Below are 22,434 nucleotides of genomic sequence, written 5' to 3' on the forward strand. Positions count from 1 at the left end.
ACATAAACTGACTGTATAACCACAAGGCTGTTCAGATCCTGTTGTAATAAACCCAAGAATAAATACAGAACTAGCAGGTTGGGGTATCCCTGTTTTTCCACTGTACTGTGTTACTGGATCATGAAATTCACAGTTACATTTTATTTGCAGAATTCAATTGTATATATATTATATATATTTCCACAAAGCATCTTTACACAAATCCAAGCCCAGCACACGCCTCAATCTTGTGCTGAAAAGACAAATGACTCAGAGCCCTCTTTTGCGTCTGTGGTTTATATAACCCCTTACTGTCAGAATCAACCACTGAACCTGCCTCTGTGATAGGCCCTGAAGAACATGAATAGATATTGTTTATGAAATAACCGCCTCTATCTCAGAATCTTCATTTCTAGAAACATTCACTTCATCACAGCTCAGAAATGCACAATAATGCAATTTGTCTTAGACGAGCGCTTCAATTGAGGGTTAAATGTGCAGAGCACCATTAGCAAGGGCAAGAAACCACAATCGCTTTCTGATTTGCAGGCCGCCTTTGAAAAGCGCTGATGAGATGAATAGTGACAGTGATGGTGAGTGCGATGCAGTTTCCGATCATTTGTGTTTGCCTCTCTCGCTCCCTCTTTAGAGCGACGCTATCTCCGCCTCTCTCTGGCCTCCTCCCTTAGACAGCAATCAGTCACGTCTTCTGCCAGGTCGCCCTCACTGTCAGCACTCTCTCCTTGACATTTCAATCAACTCTTAGCGCGTCTCTGTGGGGAAAAAAATGCGGAATCTGACTAACGCGGCCGGGCCGGAAAGAGCAGCCCACTGACTCACTGATGATGTGGACACACTGTAATGTCAAAAGCCAGCGCCACAAAGATTTTAATTCTGCTCACAGCAGCCACATAGGAACAGAGGCTGCAGAGAGTGTTACCTTTGCTGTGTCATGATTTGTGCATCTCAATTTTTCTATAAAACTATCACGTGACACTTATTTTTTTATCCTTTAAAAGGTAGATCTGTTTTAGGGGCTGTAGATGTCATTTAGGAGTAGCTATTTGACGTCAAGTCCAACCTTATTTTTCAAATGACTGCTGGATTTCGAGGTTATTCCTTTGGAGACCAGAAGTGTCTTTCTGTTTTAGCGAAGTCATGCTTATTGCTAAAGCTTACTGTCAAAGCTAATGTTCCCTCCCCCTCCCACCACCCTCACCAATCTTTAAAGGATAACACCTCTCATCACCTCATGGCTGCACGTACATGCATGCTGGCAGACAACCTCCTTTCTTCTGATGACTTTACTGACTGAGGTAGTTCTGATATTCGAAATGTAGTAATGTTATAAATTAATGTTATAAATTAATATTATTAAGTTTGGGGGGAGGAACATGCATGAAACCCCTCCTTCTTCCAATGTAATGCCAACATCCTCACCTTCCGTTACCGTGGCATCTTCTCCCTGTTCCTCAGTCCTACTACAGCTATGGGGGGGGGGGGGGGGGGGGGGGGGGGTCTGGCTGCCTAGCTACAAGTAGAAGCTGCCCAGAACTCCAGGCCCAGTTCTCAGAGTTTTCCCCCACCTCCTCTATCAGTCTTCATACTACTACCATGATGAAGGCACGGTATGAATTCACAAACAGTATTTGTGCTGTTTTCTAAAGTTTACTGTGATGCTGAAAGCTGTAAGATGGCCAGCTGATGAGTAACATGCACAGATGCAAACACGTGATCCGTCACATTAGGTACTTTCAGTTGTACATGGGTTTATTTTAGCCATAACCTGACTTCTTTTTTAGTGTAGTATTTCTTTTCCTGCTTTTGCTCTGGAAGCTAAAAGCCTGTTATCTGGCTCTTTGCCTCGTCTATGCCTTAAAAAGTACAAAAACACACGTTCAAATCATGCTTTACACAAATAATGAATCGTGTTTCATATTCTACAGAAAATACACCTCAAAATGTTGCTGTACTTCATTTAGAATACAGAACAGACAGATTCTACTGATGGTTAGAGACTGTGTTTGTGTCCTGCTGTTTTTTCATGATCAAATCAAATCTTGAAGAATGAAATCATGTCCTGCCTGCAATTATTTAATCCCCAAATGTCCTGTTTCACCCGGAACTATGGTACATTATTGAAGAAAAATGTCTTCTGATATCTGATTCACACTGAGTTTAGGTTATTGTTTTATGCCCTATTAAATGTCTCTGAATCATTTCTGTGAGATTGTGCTGTTTTTGTGGCTGTCACTACAGCTGAGTGATGCTGAAAGTACAGCAAGAACAGGAATATTACAAGAACAAACCTCTCAAGAAATTACAGAGCTTCAAAGGACATATATGAGTATGTGGCTTCATAATCTCTGCTTGAAAAAGTCCAGTTGTTATCCATGCTAATAAAATCTAACCAGATGATGCCAGTTGAACATCACTGGTTGCTGCTAACAGACTCTCTTTAACCGGTTCACCCTTTATATTCTCTAGAACTGGGTGTAGAGTACAAATTAGAGGAGGTTGAGCAAGTTAGCAGAAAGCTAACCAGCTAAGCGCTCTGATAATAACAGACAAACTTCAAATTTAAGCACTCATAGAAAGACTTACCTAAAAATGGAGACATGCAAAGTAAAGAACGTTTCTTAAATGCCTGTTACAAACTTAAAATGGCTTTATTATAATCAGCATTGCATGTAAAACTCTGTAGGCACGTGTAGGCTGAAGTGGTTGTTCATTAGATAGTAAATAAATGGCTATATTTGTTTTGCAGACACTGTCGCTCATGTTTCAGTCAGAATGTAGAATAAGACAACAATATACACATATTGACAGACCAAATCACTGATTACACCCTGATTTGTCTGAACCTGGATGGACTTTACACAAGTGAGCTGAGTGGTGACTAATCAGGTTGTGGATGTGGCGTGATAACCATTGTATCATGCGCCGGGTCTAGCTCTGCACTGAGATTCAGTAATGGACCACACATCCAGTGGGAGAGATAATGGTGGAAAAAAACATCTAATGTATTCAGAACTTAGGACATTATTGGAAAGTTTAAAACACAGCATTGGGCCTCTTTTGGGCTCATTGAAATGAGCGACATGGCCGTGAAACAGTTGGCCAAGGAAGCAATACGGCTCACTGTATTGCAAGCACAGTATTGTCTCAAAGGGTAATTCCACCCATTTTTCACAATTTTTGAGTCTATCAGTTGTTGAGTTGTAAACAAAGTCGTACAGTTTTTCATGTAAAATGTTGTCTACAATGCAAATATAGCCATTTAAATTACTATCTAAAACAACCACTGAATCTACATGTGACTTCTGCCTACATGTGTCTTCAGGGTTGTAGTTTGTTGTCTTTAGAATATGTATCTAAAAATATGTTTATTCCAAGAGGTTTTTGTGAAATGATATCCCTGACATCAGACATATAATGGTTATGAATATGTCGTAGTTTTCATAGCTGTGAAGTTTCTACAGAATGGTGCATTTCACATCAAACCACTCTGAATGACTTTTTTTATACTTGTTTTAATAATTCAAGAATCTTTGAAAAATAAGTGTAATTCCCTTTTAAACAGTGCACAGCAACTGGAGATTTTGATAATATATAAATGAGACACAAAATAAACTGTATTAACAAACTGTATGAATTCTATTAACATTCAGTTTAGTTTTTAACTAATTTTTTGTAGGTGCAGATGCATTTCCTGAGATGGTCACTGGGTGTTGTAATGAATCAAGGCACATATGATCCAAAAACTAAGTAATTTTTGTCAAAAATAACAGCATCCTTTCCATTGCTATAGTGGTAATTAACTCTACTTGGGCAAAGGCTATCTGGACATATCTTTAACTAGTTTGTAATTTTTTTTTTTACAAATTTTAATGCAAAAGCTTAATATGCTGCAGTGTGACTTTTTTCATTATATTTTTCTGATGCCAGATGGATGCCATCATCATTAAAATACTGACTTCCGTAAAGGTTAATAGGTTAGGTTAATAGATAAAAGTTAGGTCTTAACTTTATAAAGAGAGCATAGTTAATGTAATATAATCAAGTTATAAGAGGGCCAATGAATCCATCAGGATTTTAAATGACATCAATCATCTATAGATCACTGTAGCATTACTATATTTATTACTTACGTTTCATTTCATTATACCTGACCAGCAGAGGGCGGTTCTTGCACAGGGATCCATGTAGAAATTGGATGCATCCAGGTTTCAGCACTGGAGTGTTTTTATAAGGAACGGTAGTGAATGAATGAAAGGCTGTTTCTGTAAAATTCCATGAAAACTATTAATTTCCCAGAAGAACACACTTAAATACCCCTGAAGTCATGCATTGAAACATAAAAAAATCTGTGATGAATAATAAGTTGTTAACTATTTATATGCATTTTTGTTATGCCCAAAAAACTGATAAAATTGGCATAGGAGCATCCTTTAATCTCACTGCTCTTTAAAAATGCAAAGAATGATGAATATGAATGATGCAAATTGTGAATGCTGCTCTGCTGCCCTGATTTCAAACCCAGCCCCTTCCTATCATTACTTATTCATCACCAGTCACTCACTCAGATCTTCATTCTCTAAACTTGCCTTAGTGCAGCATCACTGACCTGTAATTGCTGGTGGTTCTTGCTGAGCTAACGTTAGCCTCTGATGCTACATTGACATATGTGAAAAGTGGCTTAAGCTAAAATCTTTGTAGACAAAAAACACACGTTTATCCCCTCGGATCTGAGTTTTAACTCTCAACCTTGCATCAGTGTGGCTTCAGTGAAACGCAATGAACCTGCATGATTGTGTGTAAAGCCTTCTCTCTAAGCAAGCGCTAGCTTCTCGTGAACACAGTCAAACATGGAGCAAAAGTCCCTTCGGCTAACAGCTCCACACAAATCAGGTTTATTCACTCAGATTTGAGTCTGTGTTCTCAAAGCAACAGTGAGGTTTCAGTGAGCCAGAATGAACTTATGCTGTGTTGAAACTGTAGCATGCCAAGCTACTGTAATATCATGCTGCCTACTCTTAGAACAGTGTCAGATGCTGGTGAGAGGTGGTAAGAGGCCAGCGTCCAAGCCTCAAGGGCCAACTGGAGCCTTGGGAAGCAGCACAAGTCTGATGATTGGCTCCCTGGCACAGGCTCCCAGGCATAAACTTCAAGTTTGCAGCATGGCTGCAGGACCATGCCTCATGTTCGACCTTGGCAGCGGTACGGGTTGTTATGGCTGAGGCAAAGAGATTTGGGCAGCAAGTTCATTCTACCTCCCTGCTCAGGTACTCGTGCGGGCCTTAAGAAGAGCCATCTGACACTGGCTTTGCATTGGCAGTGTGTCTTGTCGATGCTTGGAGCACATTGTTTTGTTAGGATATTTCAGTATATTGGACCATGATAGGTTTAAGCTCATGCATGATGTACAGAACTGCATAGCACTCCATGAATCACTTTTTTCAGGTGTACTGAGAAAACATATTTTAGATGGAAAAATGTGGACTAAAATACAAAACCAATTTAAAAAACATTTTTGAGCATAGGGGGGCTTTAATAATGTCTTTAACAGTTGTAGATTCAAAACTCTCAATCAAATTCAGTGCACTGCCATTAGCCAATCAGCACAAAGACACTTGTTCAGGGCAGTGGAGAAAATACCCTTGACCAACCATGTGGTTGTCCAGTCCGAAGCTGCTGGTGCCAACTGGGAGAAATTTTCTTGACAAATAATATGTTACGCAATACATACATAAATAATGTTTAAATTGGATTAAGAGTGTGGGTGAGTGTCCCAAAAGGGTTTTTATATTTTATAGTATTTATACACTTATTTAAGTTTAGCATGCTAAAGGTTTTCCATAATGGAGAGCTATTAGCTCTCTAGCAGGATTTGTGTACATCATTAGAATAGAGGAACTTGCATAGATAATGGTTATGGAGTTAGTTATGGTTGTGAAATAAGGAATTCATCTTATCAGCTAGGTTGTGGATGACAACAGGCAAAAAAGAAGCAAGAGTGCTATGGAAGCATGAAATTTCAGTAGGGCATAAGTGACACAGTGCTAATAGGGTAAGACAGCTGAGTCTGGTATGAGGCTGGGCCACTGTGTTAGAGTGATGAATGACGACACCGCCCTCCCAGTTGGCAAAACTATGACACATCACTATAATTGAGTAATCAGAGTTTTATCACTGAGCTACCAAACTGTTGTGAACCATTCATAGCTGTTTAAAGATTCCAAGATACCCCACCGACCAGATATATATATATATATATATATATATATATATATATATATATATATATATATATATATATATATATATGCTATTTTAGAATGCATTTTAATTCCATTTTTTTAGGTTCCTGGTATCTATATAACTGTAAGAGACATTAGGAGAATTTTTTAAATATGCTTTGTCATCATACAAACTGTCTGCCAACATATCACTCACTGTTTATTGAGCATGTTAATTTTAATTGATTTAATGTTTAATTAAGAAATCATGACAGCACGGTTCCAATAGCCCATTAGCCTTGAAAAAATAAGCAAACTACTCAACAGCAAATAATTAGACCCTTCAAACAGTCTCGGGGCTTATGAACCTGTTCTTCAGGTCAATGCCTGCATTTTTGTCAACAGCGTGGAATCCTTTATCCAAACTCCATTTTAACGGCAGCGTTTTATTTTCAATCTTCTCCTGATGCAGATGCTATCATCTATATGTCTGTATCCACAGCGTTCAGTCAGAATGATTCTACACAGACATTAGCCATAGGCAGCCAACAGCATTGCTTTCTCAGTGAGATGGCTGCCTCCCAGTAAAAGCTATTGCTGTCATATTGAGCATGGTTGTATGCGTGTGTGAAGTGTGTGACTCTTCTGCTCCCTCCTTGTGGCTGTAAGACAGGCTGTGGAATGTATGCTGCGAAGATGGAGTTCACTGGAACCGAGGAGCTGACTGATGAGGAGAAAGAAATCATCAACCGTGTGCTAGCCCGTGCTGAGCTTATGGAGGCCATGGAACAGGAGCGGATTGGGTGAGATGTACTGATGGTTGGAAGCTGAACCCCCCCCCCCTTTTTTTTTACCAGTATGGCAGTAGCTTCCTCCACCTTAACGTGATAATTTGGTGAAAAATCAATTGGTATCCAAAATGTGCTTCTATGGATTTGCACTGACTGTGAGGCTAATGGAGCATACATACCACCAATTAGCATTGTACAAACTGGATGCCTAAATCATTACATACTTGCTTTAAACCACCTGAAGTTGTTACGTAATCTCAAATAGAAGTACTCTTGTGATTTTTGACTCTGTATGTTATCTACAGTACATATGTAAGGACATATGTATGTACCTTGCATAACTGAAAGTAGTAACAGCCTTCTTGAATCATCATGAAGCCTGAATTGGGTCCAAGTCTATTCCAGATCACTTTTATGGGGTTTTTGGTCTAAAACTAGCATTTAATATACTGTCCTGTTAGGTATTAACCTGTAGCACAGCATTGCATCTATTAGCCTTGCTGATTTGAAAGAATTCATTTTTTTATCCTTTTTGTGTTTTTTTATTTTTTATCAGTATTAGATAAAAATATGCATAGAAAAATCCTAATTTCTAGCTGTTACGAAGTGACGGAAGCCCAGGCGCTCGCGGATGAAAGGTTCTACTATTATTCGGTTGGCTAACAGCCAAAGAAACAAAAAGGGGCAAAACACAACGGAGTAGTCAAAGTACAGTCCAAGAGTCCGATAACAAATCCACACAACCAGCAAAAGTACCAAAAGGGAGAGGCAAAAGACGTAGTCGAAAAACACGATTCTGAATGGTCAGAAATCACGGTAAGACAATCAATAACAAGAAGGAATCCGCTCAGTAAGTTTCTAAGAAAACAATACCTCGCACTGACTGTTTGTCAGAGCCGGGCTTAAATGCTCAGCTCTAATGAGGCACAGGTGACATTCCTCAAAAGTCTGGGGATTGTGAGCGCTGATAGGTGCACATGTGAGTCCAGAGTCAAATGATCTCCCAGGGTGTTCTGGGAGTTGGAGTTCGCTCGACGAGCTGAATGCGTGACACTAGCAAAGCAGCTAATGCAGAAGCTAATAATTATAGATGTAATATTTGTCTTTTTAGTACAAATATTAGCTGACTTCCTTCACATTTTAGAAGAGGCAAAAAGAAGCAGTTGCGGTTGCTTAAAAACGACTGCCACCTTTAAGATATGTCATCAGAAGGGGGTTTCCTTGTTTTTAAACTGGAAAATCTTGCTCTAGAGTCTTGCTCCTTTTAACAGTTTGTTGCAGTTTGCACAATGCTAACCTTCAGACATAATTTTTCATTATTTGTTAGCTAAAATTATAGTGCAAACAAGAGCAGCAAACTTCAGAAACAAAGCATGTCTTGGCCGACCGACTCCGTTTGGGGTAAGGGACAAATGTGTACATTTTAATTTTCCATTAAACTGTCCCTTTAAGCCAACAAACCAACAAAATTAGTTTTAGAAGGAAGAGCGAAAGAGGGCAGATGGAAATATGGGTTAATTCACACCTTTATTCTCAAGTGGCTCAGGCGGCAGTGAAACATTCCATGAAGTGATTCAGCACAAGCACATCTGTCTAAGTGCTTCAGCATGCTAGTGCATTCACGCTCCATTACAGCCAATGAAGAGTCAGCGGCGGAATGCTCTGCAAGGCATTATCGGTGCAAGTTAAACAACAGCTTTGCATCTGTCTCTCTTTCTCTTGCTTTCTATCCCCCATCCCCCTCTCCCGCCCCTTCAATTTGCTGATGACCACCCCCCACCACCCACCCTGACCTCAGCACTTAGCTTGCAAAGTGTATGAGCTCTCAATTCCTCTTATCAATAGTGTTTTAACAGGGGTGTTTAAAGGTTCAACTGGAAGAAGGTGTGCTGAGCCTGTCCTCTGCTGTTTCACATCCCACAGGCAGCTGGTCAATCGGCTGGACAGGATAAAGCAGACGGCCTGTGGTGACGGCCACTCGCGCTGCCTGCTCTGTGGCCAGCAGTTTGGCCTGATGGGTGTCAGCTCGGTCATGTGTGAGGAGTGCAAGAAGGTAGCTGTGCATTCTGTCAGCCTGAAAGCTTCAGGCATTTGCTAATGAATAAGTTTGAATACATTCTTTTTATTTGTTGCTAGTTTATTAGATGGATTATTAGGCAAATAGTAAACTCCAAAAAGTCATATGTCACGTGACTTTTGTTAGAAATTGCTGCCAGTTCATTCTTTCATGGCTACAGTTTATCCACACATGGATGGACACATCCAGCATGACAGTGCACCATGTCACAAGGCATGTATCATCACAGAATAGTTTCAAGAACATGACAGCAGCATACTGGCAGCATAGGCACTAGAAGCTGAAATTATCTAATTAGAGAGGGTATCTGGATACTTTTAGACATATTGTATGTTTTGGACTGAGTGCATGTTTTCATCAAACAAATATAGCATTAAATTTACAAGAGCAGGCAAAAACACTCATAACTTTTAATATAAGTGAATGTAAAGAGGTTTTATGAAGGTTTTAGGCGATGCACAACATGCTACTAGAGAACCTAATAAACTGGCAACTCCATGTAGCTATTTTGGTGCATGGAGCAAAGATCCCATGTGGCTTGTGCCTAAAAGACTTTCACAAAGGCTACGTTCATGTTACAAGCCTCATAGCTCAATTCCAGTTTTTTACTCTGATCCAATCTTTCTGCTTTAATGGTAATGTAAGTGTCTATATCTGGCAATGGTGTGAAAACACTTCTGCCCTGAAAGAACCTGCATGCATTTTGTCATATATATGATCCATATGTTTCATGAACAACAAAAACAGTTGTTTTGAACAATATTAAATTTTATTAGGCTCCCTCCAGTTTTCCCCACATTCAGCTGTTTTCTTTAAGGTTAGCCGCTGCTGACATGCTGCCCACACTGGAGGATGAGCACAATGAACTGTGAATGTGCAGTGAAGTGTGAAGTTAAAAAAAAAAAAAAAAACACATTAATTCAGATTTGGCCATTCTCATTATGGTCGCATGGTCATGCCTCAGACAGACTGTATTTATTTAGACAATTTATGACTACGTATAAAGGCTACGTTTGCATGACCAGGTTGAAATGGCACAAATATGATTTTTTGCCTTAATGTGACACAGATCTGATGTTTACAGAGCTATGTGAACACAGTCAGATCTTTTCACATCAGAACCAGTTTTATATATGGTCCTCGATCGAGTGTATATATCTGATTTGTCACCATATGACATTAATGAGAACAGTGAGAATTCATGTGCATTTTTCCTGCATGCTGCACCACACGCAATGCTCTTCTGTGTTAGTGTAACACATTGCCATTCGTGTCATGCGAAGCCACAGCTGTAATGTCTGTGTGAAGCACAAAATATGCTTTGTGTCTGTTTTTGCATCTACAATTGCCAGAAATGGCATGCTAGCTATATGAAAACTATATAAAACGCTATAAAAACCATACAATATTCAGGATTCTTGCTATATTGTGCAATGTTCATAATCAGAACAGAAATATATGGATCTTTCTACCACTGCAATGGCAAAGGGGGTATGAAATTCAAGTGTAAAACGTAGCCCTTAGCCTGTAATATTTAATTGAGCTTTTTTGCAATATAGCCCACTGCTACTTAAGTTTATTTCAATTTGAAAATAATTTGACATAAACCTTTTGTGACACATAACCTTGCCAGTATTTTACCCAAATTTGTCAGAAATATGGAGAGAGGCTTCATGTTTTACTAATTGTAACAGTGGGGAGCGATGAGGCGGACGCACGTGCTGAGATAAGTGACTTTTATTATGGGCAAATCCAGGGTCATAGTCGAAACAGTCCAGGTTCAAACAGCCAATACGAACAGATCAAGGTGCAGACATGATAAACAACACCGAACCGCAAAACAAGAACCAAACACGAGAATACAATACATACATCCATCAAACAAAGACCATGGCAAACAAAGGGCTTATATAACAGAGGCAAGACGAGGGACAGGTGGGAAACAGGTGGTAACAATCAGGGGTGGAGTCAGACAACAAGGGGGCTGGACTGAACCAAAACAAACGCACATGGAAGATCAAAAGTAAACAAAAGCACATGGAGGTGTGGGAGGAGTCAATCGTGACACTAATCCTGGACTCCGCAGTTAGTTTTTTCCTTTAAGATATCCATACAAGAAGTAGTTCAAACAGACCTTCCTGTTCTTTTTTTCTAAATGACATTTTATGTTTCTATAAATAATTTTAACATTAAAAAGACAATAATTGAACTTTAAATTACCTAAATTAGACGAAGCTGCACAAAGAGCTCTGGATTCGGAACTGACTTCTGAAGAAATCATTGACTCAATTAAATCATTTCCCAGTGCTAAAGCCCCTGGATGGTTTTGGAATTGAATTCTATAAAAAGTTTGCTAGTCAGATTACCCCACTTTTACTGAGAATGTTTATACATTCTACTAAAGTTGGAACACTTCCCAAAACCTTATATGCTGCAAATATTTCGCTTTTGTTAAAGCCTGGGAGAGATAAAACAGATCTTTCTTCATACAGGCCAATTTCATTGTTAAATACTGATTTGAAAATTCTTAGTAAGGTATTAGCGAATAGATTGAAACAATATATTTCTTCTATTATTCATCCTGACCAGACTGGTTTTATCCCTAATAGGTTTTCTTTCTTTAATGTTAGACGACTCATGGACATTATATACCATAAATATCACGGAGTGTCTGCACAGGCTGTTCTCAGCCTTGATGCAGAAAAGGCATTCGATCAAGTAGAATGGGGCTATATTATAGCTACCCTTAAAGAGTTTGGGTTTGGGCATGCCTTTATCTCATGGATACAAATGTTATATGCGCATCCTACTGCTTCTATCCTTACCAACCAGGAGCAATCACCTTACTTTTCTCTTTACAGAGGGACACGTCAAGGGTGTCCTCTCTCCCCCCTTCTCTTCTCTATAGCCATAGAACCCTTAGCGATTAGCATAAGAGAAGATGAGAATATTAAGCCTATAATTTTAGGGGGGGTCGAGCATAAACTCTCATTGTATGCGGATGATATAATTCTGTTTTTATCTGAACCAGAACAATCTATTCCTCCCTTGCTTAAACTCATTGGCTCATTCAGTGAAATATCTGGTTATACCATTAATTGGCAAAATAGTGAATTCATCGCTCTGTCAGCTAATCATAATCCCAGGTTTTTAAGTTCCTTGCAATTTAAAATTTCCACAGTTAAAATAAAATATCTTGGTATTGAAGTAACAAAGAATCCTAATGCACTGTTTAAGCATAATTTTGCTGAAAAGATGAATAGACTTAAACAGGACATTGATAGGTGGAGAACACTACCCCTTTCCCTTATTGGACGGGTGAATGCAATCAAAATGGTTTCTCTTCCTCGATTCTTATACCTGTTTCAGAATATTCCTATTTTTATCCCCAAATCCTTCTTTAAAACACTGGATTCTATTATTATGCCATTTATTTGGCGGTTTAAAACTCATAGAATTTCAAAAACTCACATACAGAAACCTAGGTCTTTGGGTGGTTTAGGATTACCGTGTTTTTTGCATTATTACTGGGCGGCTAATGCTAGGGCTCTGGCTTACTGGCAATATGGTTATAAGGAAGGCACTCCTTTAGATTTACCTCCCTGGTTGGCAGTTGAAAAAGATCTGACTGTTGACTCTTCTCTTCCTGCTCTTCTTTTCTCTTCACCTAGAGCTCCTTTAGCTTTAAAGAAAGATCATTTTATAATATATAACTCTCAGAAAATCTGGCACCAAATTAGGAAGGCTTGTAATCTTCCAGCAACTCTCATATTTGCCCCAACTTGGTACAATCATTCCTTCTCGCCCTCTTTATCTGATAGTACATTTCGTAACTGGGCTAAAAAAGGCATTGTAAAGTTGAAAGATTTATACATCAATGATTGTTTAGCTTCATTTCAACAATTGAAAACAAAATATTCGCTCTCTCAATCAGATTTCTTTAGATACTTACAGATAAGAAGTTATATTCAACAGAATATACCTTCATACCAATCCCTCTCCGCTGAGGATCCTGTTTTGCAAATTTTGGCTGGACCCCCAGAGGCAAGGCAAATGGTCACTCGCCTTGTAGGTGCTTTCTCAAAACAGTTAAGTTTCTCTACAAATCATCTGAGGGTTGCATGGGAGAAAGAACTGTGTATTGAGATAGATAATAGTGTCTGGGAAGAAAGTCTTGCCAGAATAAAGTATTGTTCAGTCAATGCCAGACATCAGCTTTTGCAATTCAAAGTCATACATAGACTCCATTATTCTAAAACAAAACTTCATCATATTTTTCCTTCTGTGATGCCATTATGTGACAGATGTAAAGAAGCAGAGGGTTCGCCTGCTCATCTTTTTTTGGATGTGTCCTAAACTTGATTCCTATTGGGGTAATATATTTGGATTTTATAGGGAAGTATATGGTCTAATGTTGTCTCCTGACCCTGAAATGGCTTTGTTTGGTTATTCCATGGCATTTCAAAATTTTGATAATTGTATACAATCTGCTATAACATATGGTATGATAGTTGCTAAGAAGATCATTTTAAGGCTTTGGAAATCGTCCATCCCACCTACGTTTAAAATGCGGCTGACAGAAGTAGTAAATGTGTTGCATGTTGAGAGGCTCAGATGTGTGTTGTCTGGTAGTTTGGAAAAGTTTTGTAAAATATGGAACCCTTTTTTGGAGTACTTAGCCAATGCGCATAACCACTAGGTGTTTCACCGTAGCTACTTTATTTACCTATTATTTAACCCATCTTATTTATTACCACTGCTCAGTTGATTCTGAGGATGTTTGTGAGCCTACTGTACTGTGCCCCTTGCTTTTTATTGTGTCTTATTTTATTTTATTTTTATTTTTATTTATTTTTTATTTTTGTCTTTAAAAATGCTGAATAATTGTTAACATTATGGAAGCATATAATATGAAAATCGTATAAATAAATATATTTAAAAAAAAAACAAAAAAAAAGACAATAATTATAGTGCTTTTTACAAGTGAAACTGAAAAACAGGCGTCAGTTGTTTCAGATAAAAAAAGTACTTAAACATCTGCTACTTTTCATGCACTACATGACTGAAAATCGCAGAAACAACAATTGAGAATAAATAATTATTGTTATTTTTGTTGGTTAATTTAGGAATAGAAGATTGATACACTGGGATTTTGGGACATGTGCCATCGCAATGGTAGAATGACCTATTCTGTGCTATAGAAGCAGCACTGCTCCAGTACAAACAAGAAACTTCTAGACTGATGAGGGAAATGACTAACTGAGCTAATTAAAAGTCCTTTCAAACAGTTAACAGCTAAAACTTGAAACTAAATGTCTAAAACTAAACAACTAAAACAAAATGTCATCTACATAAAGCTGGAATGGAATAAAGGCATCTAGAGGTTAACTTATTCATTAGTGCAAAACCAAATAGCATGTGTTGAAGAGCAGTGTAGCACATGGCTTCTGGTGTAAAATTGCCACAACTGGTGCTTTCTGCCTGTTAAAAACTGCCAAATCATCAATGTATCTTGCCTTTTTTCCTGTTACCTAAGAGCTTTTCAGAGCTAGTGATCTTCACGAGGAAGACTTGTGCTGATAGTGTGTTCATTTGCTACTGTTGTTGTTGTAGTGGCTCACAACGTGATGCATGTAGATCATTCATGTGATCATTCAGGGCACAGGTTCCTTCACACTAAACACAGATATGGGTCACTTACACAAATGAATGTGAACCATTGAGGCAGACAGATTGGATTTGTGCAGAAGTTTGGAATTGAGCACTGGGACTTGTGATCTGAACAGAGCCAACGTGGCTCAAATATGTTTCTAGTGCTAAAAAAGGATTTGTCGCATTTAGGCCACAAAAAACAGCTTTGTGCTGCTTTACCTCTGTAATGTAAACACAGCCATAGCTCAGTTGACTGCAATTACAAGAATGCAAAACAAACACTCATCATATGACAAATATTGTGTCAACTGTTCCAACATATGCTATAGCCTCTGGCGTACATACAGCTTGAATATCACAATTTAAATCTGCAGCTAAACATCTTGCACATATCAGCACATCTCTGGTGTTGTGAATTGTTATGGAAATGTAGAAGAGGCTGATGCCATCTGAACTGTGTTTGTGAGTATATTTGCACCTGCACAACCTCCTGAGGCTCATGTGTCTGTGTTTATTTTTTCCCTCCACTCCTGCAGCACATGTGCACCAAGTGCGGCATTTGCAGCAACAGTCGCTCCTGTCCTGTGTGGCTATGCAAGATCTGCAGCGAACACAAGGAGGTGAGGCAATGTTAGATAACATCATCCCCAGTGGTCGAATTTTTAAAGGGGTTGGTGGATTCAATATATGTATATCGTTGCTGTCCAAAAAACCCATCTCCATTTTGTTGATTTTTATTTCTCTACTTCATTTCAACACACCAGCTGTCCTTTATGTTGTGTGAAACTTTCATGATGAATGGACCAATAGAAATGCTTTAAAATCACCTCTGTACATTGACTTGCATTGAAAGGTGTGTTTTGTCCTCTCCTGTAAAGTTACTATTTTGGAGATAGATGTTTTTATTGGACGGCGATGATATGTTATTTAAGTGTAAAACGTAGTATGTTATACTGAACATCAGTAAATTTGTAACACCACTGAAGGAATGACTCAGATCTAAGCATTTCTAAAATTTAGCGCATTTACTCACACTTTAGTTTTCAAATCATATTGTATGTAGAAAATGACCCTCAATGCATTTGTTATTATTTTATTTTCATTTTAACATCATTTAATGTGTCATTAGCCACATCACTGACACAAATCCTTTTTGCAACACAAGAAGCTGTATATTTTATGTTTCTGTAACACAGCTGACAAAAACTCTTGGAGCAAAATGATCAAAAAAGTGCTATTTATTAAAATAATTTTAATAATTCTCATTGTATGCTCATTTTAATGGGAGACCATTTGCCACCACATGACATAAAGGACTCCTAATACATATGTGGCACGTAAATCTGAAATATGGTTGAAATTAGAATATCATTCATAGACTTTTTAAATGACATATCAACATTAATCCAAAAGGGATGGAAATGGGAGTTGGTAGTGTTACAAGGGCATCTCTTTTTCATCTCCCCTTTAATTGAGCCTTGGTCCATGATTTAAACACACTGCTATAGAATGCATGTGGTCTATGAGTTTTTGCAAAACCACGCACTGTTGTTTTTTTTTTTTGTCTTCACCTTTTTTTAAGAAGAGCTGTATGTATGCTTGTCTGTTTCTGCATGACGGTTTGGTTCAGCACCTCTGACTTTTAAGAGCCTCTCTTACTGTAATGAGATGATTCATACCCTTGATTATGTAACCTGTGGTTAGTCATTGTTGCCACAGAGCAGCATGGAGACAACCTCTTATATTGCAGCTGGATCATAGAGGCAATCCAGCACTACGTTTGCCTCTAACCCCGTGCATCCTCATCACTATGATGCCTAAAGTGTTACAGTTTCATACTTCAGCTCTTAAGGTGGGGTTTTAACAGAAATACATGTGTACATGAGTAGTGTGGTTCTTAGGTGATTCAGCATGCTCATCATAAATATCCATACTTTTATGTTCCAAATTCTGTAGCTTTAAGTAGCATCTCACCTAGAGGTGTAACTATTACTTATAGTGCAAGTGGATCATTCACACCGGGGCCTATAGCATGGGGGGTCATGGTGACTACAGCCTTAAGTGTCTTTATTGATGTAAGCCAGCTCATGTGTGAGGAGTGCAAGAAGATAACTGTGCTTCCAGTCAATCTGGAGACTTCAGGGTCTTGCTAATTATTACATCTCTAAGTTGTTCATGGTACCAGGGTTATTATAGGTTTTTTTTTTTTTTTTTTGGTTAGTTTCAGTTAGTTGTAAAGTTACATTAATATTTTTAACTTGAATCTGAAAAATTATAGTTTTAGTCTTTATTTAGTTTCAGATTGGATTGTAAATATTTTGAGGAATGCAGTGATAGCTGGTATTTGATAAGAGCAGAATAAAATTTGGCTCAACTCTGCTTTCCTTAAAAACAGTCGAACACAGAAGAGTTCCACTTTTAAACCTCCATTCATGCATGGAAGTGGAAGTAATTTTGAGTAATTTTTTAGTAATAGTATGTAGTTTTAGAAATATCAATGTGTTTAGTTTTAGTCAGTTTTGATTTGTTTTAGAAAACTGTAGTTTTTATTTTTATTACAGTTAGCGAGCATTTTTTCACTGCTAGTTTCAGTTTTAGTAATAATTTTAGTTAAATATAATACAGACTGCTTCATACAGACTGTGTATTCTAATAAGTCATAGTTGATGTGACTGTGCTCTACGTTATGTTATGTTGCTTTCATGGCTGAAGTGTGTCCACACTTATATGGATGCTTGCAGTATGATGATAGCTCACATCACAAGGGACCTATCATTACTGAATGGCACCCAGGAACCTGACAGCAGTGATGTAATAACTGGCAGTCCAGGTGAGCCCATATTATGATGGGGCTTGTAGCAGCTGGCCCCCTAGCGTTTTTATCAGATGCCTATATCACTACTTACGCAATTTCACACCAGTGACTCATGGGTAGCTATGGTAACTTACTAGGGAGTTTAGGCATTGACAGCTGTAAGGACACTGGGGAAATCAGTGTCTCTAAGCAACAATTCTAATATGAAGACAATGTCTTTCTGACAGTTTTGCTCACCTCATGACACATCTTCAGGAAAGTGGACAAATTGAACAGAAGTAGTCAGTGAAGAATTTCCTCTGAATTCACTGGAAGAATAGATAAATATTGTAAATCATATTCAAAATAAATTTTTTAAATAAATAAAATTCTAATTCAACACACAAATAAAAAGTTACATTTTAATGACTTATGTTTAATCAAAGTGGTGTTTTTTCTATGACAGGCTTCAGAGGCAGAAAGCATCTAGTCAAATTTACACACCTATCTACTTACCAGTAGGGGAAATTGGTGAAAACGTCCCCCTTTAGAAACATTTAGTGTAAAGCTAAACCATATGTGTGCATATCAATGCCAACTGTGTCTAATTAAATTAAATAAATACTAAATTAAATAATAAAATACTAAGTACTTGTGATTCATATTAATTACATCATAGGTGACCAGCCTTTTCTGCAAAAGACTTGTGTGGCAGCATGTTTTAATTCCAGTCAAGCTGTAGTGAACCTTCAAATGGCTGATCATGTGCGCTCTTGCTTAATATAATTATATTGTGTACATTCATTAAACATTATTAGATCAGCTATTATTATTATTATTATTGCATAATTTTTAAAAATAAAGGTGCCAGAATGGATTCTTTGCACAATGCCATTGGAGAACCACTTTTAGTTAGCTGTTGGATTATCATGAAAGGAACACTAGACACTTAAAGCTCTAAGCACTTTAAGTTCTTTACACTTACAAATTAAATTTTTTACATGGTTCATTAGGGGACCAGGAGTGGTTCTTCTACAGCATCACTTAAAGAACCCTTTGTGGCACCTTTTTTATTAAGATTGAATAATAGCAAAACAGTTTAAACCAAACAAAAGCATTCTACATTTAATTGGTAAAGCAAATGACTGTCACACAACAGAACAGATTAGGTGTGAATATGACTCTGCCTAGCTCATACTAACTCATGTCCAATAAGTTAAAAATGTTGCTAAAATTTAGCTCACATTCACTGTTGCTAGCATGAAATGCTAATGCTAGCAAGACACTGAAGCACTAGAAACTTTTTTTAACCAATTTTCTCTGTAGTTTAGTCATTGCCAGCTCCACACTTTCCCCTGAGAAACATGAAACTACAATAACATTGGTTTACTGCCATTAAACCAATAACACTGAACAGCTCAACGTGCTTTGAGGAGAACACTAACTGCCAATTCTATTACATTACATTACATTCTATTATGCCTGTGTTGGCTAGCACTGAAGTGAGTGATGGAAGATATAGAAGGAGGAGAAGGAGGGCCAGCCTACCCACTGGCCTCTTGGACCCCCTGGTTACAGCCATCTGTGGCATTGCTGGGGCTTGAACTTACTATCTACTGATTATAGGGCCAATGCACTTTTCAAGGCATTAAACTAAAGGTCTGGCTGGTTGGACTTCTTACCAAAGTTTTACATTTTCACACCAACAGAGAATAAAATGTGTCTAGTATACTTTTACTATTAATTCAATTCAATTCAAGCTTATTTGTATAGCGGTTTTTACAACAATGTTGTCACAAAGCAGCTTTATAGAAGTTTGAAAACATACAGTTATAACATATCCCCCAGTGAGCAAGCCAGAGGTGATGGTGGCAAGGAAAAACTCCCTCAGTCTGAAGGAAGAAACCTTGGGAGGAACCAAGACTCACAAGGGGAGACCCATCCTCCTCTGGACAAACAGTGTTTACAGTTTAATAAGCTAAATACCAAAGCTAAAATGATCTCTGTTTGAACACGGGATGCTAAAGCTTTAGAAACTGCACTGGTAGAGGCAGTTTCTGACTGAGGCAGTTTCTGACTGAGTCTTTATGAAAAGTGTGAGTGAGCTGAAACAGTCCCATCCTATCTCAATGCTGAGGCATCTGAATGGCACAGTGATGTGATTGAGGCTGTTGCAGTTGGCACAAATGAACAGGAGAGCAGGCTGGTGATGGTGAGGAGGAGGCACTGATGGTCAGTCTTCAGCAGGATGGGAGGGCAGTCATTATCTCAGGAAGAGTAAAGAGACAAAATTAGTTCTGCTCAGGAGTATGACTGTAATAAATATGATTTCCCCCAGAGCGTGGCTGGTTACTCCGGCAGATCTAATTATAACAGCATAAACTAAAAGGAGAGAACCACAAGGTAACATAGATATGAGAGTACCCTGAGACACTGGGATCCCCCCACTCCACCGTCAACAAACCTGTGTTATTGCGTGAAGTGGTGGGTCAACAGCACCAACATCTCAGTTTACCATAAGCCTTTATGCCCATGAAACCCTGGATCTCCTGCCTTTATCTAAAGGGGAAGGCTTATCAAAAGCTAAACTAAACAAATATGTTTTCAGTCTAGACAAAGGTTGATACTGTGTCAGAGTCCTGAACATTAACTGGGAGTTTATTCCACAATTTGGGGGCTTTTTAAGAAAAAGCTCTTCCACCCATTGAAGTCTTCTGAATTTTAGGAACCAGTAGAAAACCAGCATCCTGGGATCTGAGTAAGCGAGGCGCTTCATAAAGGGAAATAAGATCTTGCAGGTACTCTGGTGAGAGACCATGCAGGGCTTTATACGTCAATAAGAGAATTTTATAGTCAATACGGAATTTGATAGGAAGCCAGTGTAATGCTGATAAAACTGGGCTGATGTGATCAAATTTTCTTGTTTTAGTGAGTACTCTAGCTGCAGCATTCTGAACTAATTGAAATTTATTTAGGTTCCTGTTGGAGCATCCTGACAACAATGCATTACAGTAGTCTAGCCTTGAATAAAGGCATGTACCAGTTTTTCAGTGTCATGTAGGGATAATACATTTCTTCGAAATGTTTCAGAGGTGAAGAAATGCTGTGCTTGTAATATTACCTATGTGTTGATTAAACGTTAGATCTGAATCAATCGTCACACCAAGATTTTTAGCTACTGAACCAGGTATTACAGAGAAGTCAGCAAGATTCAACATTAAATCCGAGCATTTATTCCGAGCAGCCTTTGGATCAAGCATCCAGTTTCTTATATCTTTTACACAATCTTCTATTTTATTTAATCTGGATTTATCATCTGGTTTGGCTGATATGTACAACTGTGTCTCATCAGCATAGCAGTGGAAACTATTTCCATGTCTATTTATAACTAAGCCTAATGGTAACATGTATAATGTGAATAACAGAGGACCTAAAACAGAACCTTGTGGAACTCCATATTTCACTTTTGTATAATTAGATGATACATTATTTAATTGTATGAACTGAAATTGGTCAGTGAGGTAGGATGTGAACCAGGATAACGCTATTCCTCTAATTCCAACCATGTTTTGTAGTCTGTCTAAGAGAATAGAATGATCTATAGTGTCAAAAGCTGCACTTAGATCGAATAGTACCAGCAGAGATACGTGGCCTTGATCAGAGGAAAGAAGAAGATCATTTGTTATCTTAACCGTCTCTGTGCTATGGTGGGGCCTAAAACCAGATTGGAATTTTTCATATATGTTGTTCTTATATAGATAGGAACAGAGTTGCTGGGCTACAGCTTTTTCTAAAATCTTAGAAATAAATGATAAGTTGGAAATAGGTCTGTAGCTTAACAATTCGCTGGGGTCAAGATTTGGCTTCTTTATCAAAGGTTTAATCACTGCTAGTTTGAATGATTTGGGTACATGACCTAGGCTAAGAGAAGAATTAATTATTGTTAAAATAGGTTTAATTATAGCTGGTAGTACTTATTTAAATAAGTTTGTTGGAATCAAAGCAAGTGTGCATGTTGCAGAATTTGAGGAAGATATTATTTTTTCTAGTTCTAACGGCTGAAGCGGACAAAATGTTTCCAGTCTCTCTTCTATAACCACATTTTGTGTTGTTTCAGCCAAACCAGAGGATGAGTAGGCTACTGGTATCGGTTGAACTTTTTGTCTAATATTCTCGATTTTGTTATTAAAAAATCCATGAAATCATTGCTGCTATAGTTGGCGGGTATTTGAGGTTCAGATGCTGCCTGGTTTTGGTATGTTTTGTGATTGTGCTAAATAAGACTCTAGGATTGTTTTTGTTGATTTTGATAAGTGAGGACAGGTATGCAGAGCGTGTTTTGATAAGTGCCTTTCTGTACCTGCTAAGGCTGCCCTTCCAAGCAGAGTGAAATACTTCCAGCTCAGTTAGTCACCATTTGCGCTCTAATTTCCGTACTGTCTGTCTTAAGGTGTTGGTATTGGCATGTTTCATTGTTGTACCATGGAGCGAGCTTTTTCTGTTGCATCATTTTAATTTTTATAGGTGCAATGTTGTTTGGAACATATTTTCTAGGCAGTCTGTTAATCTGTCTAGCTCTGTTGGGAAAAGCTACGCTTGATAAGTCTGGAATGATTTCAATAAAGTGTTGAGCTGTATCTGGTGTTATTGAATGCTTCATGCAATAACGGGGTGATGTATATACATTTTCACTAAGACCTAGTTCATATGAGATTAGGTAATGATCTGAAACTACTGAAGTTTGTGGAAGAACAGTTAGATTATATATGTCAACACCTAGAGTCAAAACTAAATCTAAAGTGTGATTACAGTAATGTGTAGGCCCTATTATATTTTGAGTAAGGCCTACAGAGTCTAAGATAGATGAGAATGCCTTTTTTAATGGATCTGCTGTGTTCTCAA

At 38.1% G+C, this 22,434-nt stretch overlaps 1 protein-coding gene across 3 annotated transcripts in view; it reads left to right on the plus strand.

Annotated features, from left to right (window-relative positions):
* The window catches only part of rph3aa (rabphilin 3A homolog (mouse), a), a 53,151-nt gene that overhangs the window by 16,491 nt on the left and 14,226 nt on the right, over positions 1–22,434 (plus strand). For 2 of the 3 annotated variants that reach the window (XM_017693691.2, XM_017693692.2), the window contains exons 2-4: positions 6,892–7,021; positions 8,933–9,062; positions 15,275–15,358. In XM_017693691.2, coding sequence (XP_017549180.1) covers positions 6,900–7,021; positions 8,933–9,062; positions 15,275–15,358 — 336 coding nt within the window. In that variant the 5' untranslated portion in view covers positions 6,892–6,899. Of the gene's footprint in view, positions 1–6,887; positions 7,022–8,932; positions 9,063–15,274; positions 15,359–22,434 lie in introns of all 3 variants that reach the window. The other variant, XM_037546919.1, reaches the window with a different exon arrangement.

Source organism: Pygocentrus nattereri, chromosome 18 (genome assembly GCF_015220715.1).
Source record: "Pygocentrus nattereri isolate fPygNat1 chromosome 18, fPygNat1.pri, whole genome shotgun sequence".
Classification (NCBI taxonomy): Eukaryota; Metazoa; Chordata; class Actinopteri; order Characiformes; family Serrasalmidae; genus Pygocentrus; species Pygocentrus nattereri.